Below are 4889 nucleotides of genomic sequence, written 5' to 3' on the forward strand. Positions count from 1 at the left end.
AAGACAAGGATTAAAGACATAAGACGCTTGACTTTAGTAAGGTTTTATTTTTGAATTTTGAGTTGTGTGGTGATTGCAAGGGACCATCGATATAATCTCACCTAATTCTGTTAAAACTCGGGTAAGCTCTTGTAGATAGACTTTTTGTCGCTCCTGTCGATACTCTAATACTTTCAACGCTTCTATTATTTCTTTGTGATGCACATTTATACTCTTCGCTACAAGATTCCTTTTATTCGCTTGTCTGAATTTTTCAATTCTTATTATTTATGTATCTCGGGTTCTTAATTTTCGTTCAAAAACAAACCTTCGTGTCTCAATAATTACACCGGTGGCAGCTACAAAAAATACTATCAACTCGCCTAATACCTCAGTGCCCAATTCAACGGCCATTGCCTCGTTAAGTGGCTCGACCTTAGCCGGTCTGCCTAAATTTAATAGCAACATCTTTAGCCTAACTTCGCACCAGTGATAACCTTGCAGGGAACGAAGGATAAAATTGTCAAAGTCTTATTGGAAATTACACTTCCTATTTTTCAGGATTCATTTGTTGAATCAAAATGATTTTTTACATTTCTGGTACTTACATTGAGCAGCTGGCACACAAATGTAATTTCGAAAGGTTTTGCTTTGTTTTGCCTCCAAACGTATCAATTTGATAACAGGACGAGAAAGTTGCTGTATCCCCAAGAAACTTAACTTTATGATTGGCAATGTTATCAGTACCATTTTGTGTAAAATAATTTAGTGTTAAAATTTTCAAGAAAATATGTATGAAAACTTGTAAATTTTAGTCTGACAATGTATTGAAAAATAAAATAAATTGGGTAGAGACAAATTAAATTGAAGAGGGTGGAGCATGATGGTTCACATATATGTAATACTCCTATATTGGTAGTAAGAGCTAGTACCGTCCGAAAACACTACAGTACAGATATATCAATAAACACGTACGAAAGAAAAGGAACACATACGTTTATAAATAATCATGTACTAGACTGTCTCGCTTTGATATCGGAATGCTTACACATTGAGAAGTTAGCTTACTGCCAATATAGAAGTATTACATATATGATGGTTCAGCATAATTATATGGTCGTTTAAAATACAAAACCGCGTATCGTCACTCTGCAAAACCGCGCAACTGACATTTGCTGCCAAAAATTGGATTTGCTCACACAAGCTCTTGGCTCAATCCTTATCAATTCGTCCTGAAATATACTAGCCGGAAATGCGATTGGTTTATAAAAAAGAGAACCATTTTGAATTATGAGTGTTTTTACTCTCAAAAAAATAATTTATGCAACCTCACATATGGGTGTTTCCATACAGCCGTACGCGACATTCGTACGCTTATAGAGTAACGTAAATCTATCAAAAATAGAAGTTGGAGAAAAAAAAGATTACGGTTATGTTGCAACCAAAGGGTACTGTGTTTGAGAAAAAAATAAGCAGCCTCGAAACTTTGGTGTGGAAAATATCCGTTCAAAACCAGGTGATAACGTACGCGACAAAAAACGAAGTGGTTTTAAGGCACATATATGTATATATATGCGAAAGTCTGCGAATCATGAGAGTTTTTCTTTTCTTTAAAAATTCCTAAACCAAGCTAAATAATGTACCTTTACAACCCTTCCATTTTTTGATAGAAATTATCTCTGGTTAGTTTTTATTAAAAAAAATTATAATAACGTACGCGACAGATTTTTCCCCCATACAATATTTTTACTAGTAACACATACTAAATTAATTTTTCAGTTCTTCTCTCAACCGTTTCGCGTTTTCAAAACCTTTTTCCGCCATCTGAATACGAAATTTAAAGTTATAAAGCCGTTTGAATTCATTTGCTTGCATTTTCGGTTTACATTTTCATGGAAACACGCATATATGCGAAAGTCTGCGAATCATGGCAGTTTTTCTTTTCTTTAAAAATTCGTAAACTAAGCTAAATAATGTACTTTTACAATCCTTTCATATTTTAAGAGAAATTATCTCTAGCTAGTTTTATATTAAAAAACAAAAACAATAACGGACGCGACATAACGTACGCGACAATTTCTCGTAAGTAATAAAATGTATTTATTGTGAACTCTATTCGCCACCGTTTTTTTGTTTTACAACTATTCTAAATAATTTAAATGGAAAATTTGCAATTAACATTGGTTTTGATGTATTTGATTGAAATTTTCGTACTTACAATAACGTATGCGACAAACCTTAAAGGGTAATAAAATTTTTTTACTTCGGTTGGAAAGAAAATTTTACTGTATATCTTTAACTAGAAGAATTCCCGCTTAAGAATTTTAATCTGCATTACCTGCAACTGCCAATCTACAAATGACATAGACAAACAATGTTTTTGCATAACGTACGCGACATTAGAATACTATCAGAAGCAAATCAAAAAATTACCGTTATTCGAGCTCTAACTTCTCCTTTTTCTCATTTTTATAGTTAGTTGTTATTGCAAATTTGATTTTAAGATGTAATTGTAATGTTTCAAATCTCTTAATTTAGTTAATAGGAAAGAGAAAATAGTTCATTTCATTAGAGAAAACTGAGTCGAAGAGACATTCAGTTTTACTCTTCCATTTTTGAGTTTTAAAATTCCAATAAGCTGAAATACTTCTATAATATAAAAATTCGAGTATTTTTCTCTTATTAATTCGTCTTAAAAACCCTTTTCAGTTGTTTTTATTTTTTCAGTCCTGGTTGACATTTTCATGGAAACACCCATATGCGGTTTTGCATTTTGCATTTTGTTGATATGCGATACGGTACTTTAAACGACGATAAAAATCATAGCGGTTGAGTAAGACTGCTTTTACACAGTTCAAGTATTGAATTCAATTCTGCTCGGGCATGGAAGAGAGGGGGTGAGAAGAAAAGGGACGAGTACACATGCGTCTGTACCGTCAAGTCGTTTCAACTTTCTTGCTTTGCTTTTGGCATTTTCGTTGCTTCCCATTTAAAGAACCAAAAACTTGAGCTCAACAGAATTGAAACGTGTAAAAGCAAATAGAAAACACAAAAGAGAATGAGCAAGAATTGCTTTCAAGTACTTGAATCGTGTAAATCGGGTGTAACTTGAATAAGGAACTTGGGATATAGCTCAACGTTTTAAAACAAGATAAGTTTTTCCGCGAAACTTCTGTCTACTTTCTGATTTCTATGGTTAATATGAGGACGCTCCACTGGTTTGCCCAGAAAGGAAAAAAGAGGTTTTTAAAGATTATGTTAAGAGAAAGGACACATCCACCTAGTTTTCCAAGGGCGTCAATGATTGCTTGCCGGTGGAATGCAGATGTATTTGCGGAAAGCATTATTGTTGTGTGCAATACTAACAAAAAGTCTGGGTGGGGTTTAGTAGCGCTCACAACTATTTCGGGCTATTCCGTCCAATCGGGTCACCCGATCCAAAAAAAAATTCCACACACTTAGAGTCAAGGGTCTACGCTTTAGTTTAACACTCACTTTTGTAAATTTTGGTCACTAATTTATTTACAAATTGGGTTGGAATTATGTCCTTTTTGTAAAATTCGGAAATTAGCGTACATTTATCACTCCTATTCTCCTTAAAGCAACCACTTCACCAATACATTTTTGTATTCCCCTTCACTTTACACTTCACTCGATTAGTTATAACTTGCTTTACGACTTTAATATTAATCAACTAATCACAATTCATTAAATAAAAACACTTTCAAAATCACGCGTCTGACTTTGGTTGCATATGCTGATTAAGGGCCGGTTGTTCAATGTCTGATTAGCACAAATCGGAGGTAGAAGCTCCGGTTAAGCACAACTACTGCTTTAAGGCTCTGTTATGCATACTTGGCATTGCATGCACTGCTATACCATTTTTACGTAGAAATCAAAAACCAACAGACTTCTACGTATGTAGTGCTGTGCGTTCGATAACCGATTACACGCGAGGCTCATTTAACAGATTTCTTATGTGACAGCTCTCAAGCCATGCCAAGTATGCATAACGGAGCCTTTATCGATCACATGTTACATGCATGATGTCGAAATCGTCGATAGTGTAGTGGTAGTGATAACCAGACATTGAACAACCGGCCCTAAATGGCGGAGTTCAGTTGTCAAACTCCAAAATATGCAAAAGAATGAGAGACAAAAGAAGATAGGATATAACCCAGAAGCATTAAAAATATGCAAAGGTGTTCTCTGCAAAAGGTGTTCAGCCCCCCCTCTTTGGCAACACAGAAAGGGGAATTCTACTGCCTGAGGGTTATAATCCCTAAGTTCGGCGAAGGCCGCCTACGCAGAATGGTGTTCTCTGCAAAAGGTGTTCAGCCCCCCATCTTTGACAGCACAGAAAGGAGAATTCTACTGCCTGAGGGTTATAATCCCTAAGTGCGGCCGAAGGCCGCCTACGCAGAAAGGACGCAAAAATACATATGTTAAAAAGAACATTTTTTTTTATAAAAACTTGTTTTTTTCTATTTATAATTAACTTTTTTATTCTTTATTCAAAATCGCCCGATATCTAATTTGGCATAATTTCTTTTATTAAACAATCCCACGTTTTCTGTTAGTTGGGTCATATTCCACTTCAAACTGCTCAGTTTGCCTGTTTCTGTTTTTTCCCCTTTTTCAAACGGTTCCCTAGGGGACTGTGGAAGGAGCCCAAGGGGGGAATACGCCTTTTTAGAAAGCGGGACTGTCCCCTTTCTAGTGGGGAGGGTTTGGGGGTCTCCGCCCCAACCCTAAAAACGATGTGAGCGCTACTAAACATTACCCAAAAGTCTTTTAACATGCTGAGTAAATTCTTTTAGAACAATTATCGACATTCGCAGTATTCTCAATGTTAACAACACCATAACTGAAGCACTAAAATTAAACTAAAGAAGTTAATAACGTATTAA

The 4889-nt window shown here is 35.4% G+C and overlaps 2 protein-coding genes across 2 annotated transcripts in view; both read right to left on the reverse strand.

Annotated features, from left to right (window-relative positions):
• LOC108370218 (uncharacterized) overlaps window positions 1-4533 on the reverse strand; it is a 19745-nt gene extending 15212 nt beyond the window's left edge. Inside the window, exon 1 of the mRNA XM_017625503.1 lies at window positions 4522-4533. The gene's annotated coding sequence lies outside the window, so the exon portion shown is untranslated. The remainder of the gene's footprint in view (window positions 1-4521) is intronic.
• Window positions 34-729, reverse strand: LOC108370216 (putative OPA3-like protein CG13603). The gene is made up of 3 exons (XM_017625500.1): window positions 588-729; window positions 308-476; window positions 34-244 (listed from the first exon to the last, which is right to left on the reverse strand). Exons 1-3 carry the CDS (start codon window positions 727-729, stop codon window positions 34-36), a joined length of 522 nt encoding a protein of 173 aa, XP_017480989.1.
• Window positions 4534-4889: the final 356 nt, after the last annotated feature.

Source organism: Rhagoletis zephyria, unplaced genomic scaffold, assembly GCF_001687245.7.
Source record: "Rhagoletis zephyria isolate East Lansing unplaced genomic scaffold, Rhagoletis_zephyria_1.1 Rzeph_scaffold_04076, whole genome shotgun sequence".
NCBI classification, from domain to species: Eukaryota; Metazoa; Arthropoda; class Insecta; order Diptera; family Tephritidae; genus Rhagoletis; species Rhagoletis zephyria.

Coding starts and splice junctions, on each gene's coding strand:
- LOC108370216 (XM_017625500.1), bottom strand. CDS start 729: ATGGTACTGATAACATTGCCAATCATAAAGTTAAGTTTCTTGGGGATA. Junction 477..587: donor TTGTGTGCCAGCTGCTCAAT/GTAAGTACCAGA, acceptor GTTCCCTGCAAG/GTTATCACTGGTGCGAAGTT. Junction 245..307: donor GTAATTATTGAGACACGAAG/GTTTGTTTTTGA, acceptor TGAAAAATTCAG/ACAAGCGAATAAAAGGAATC.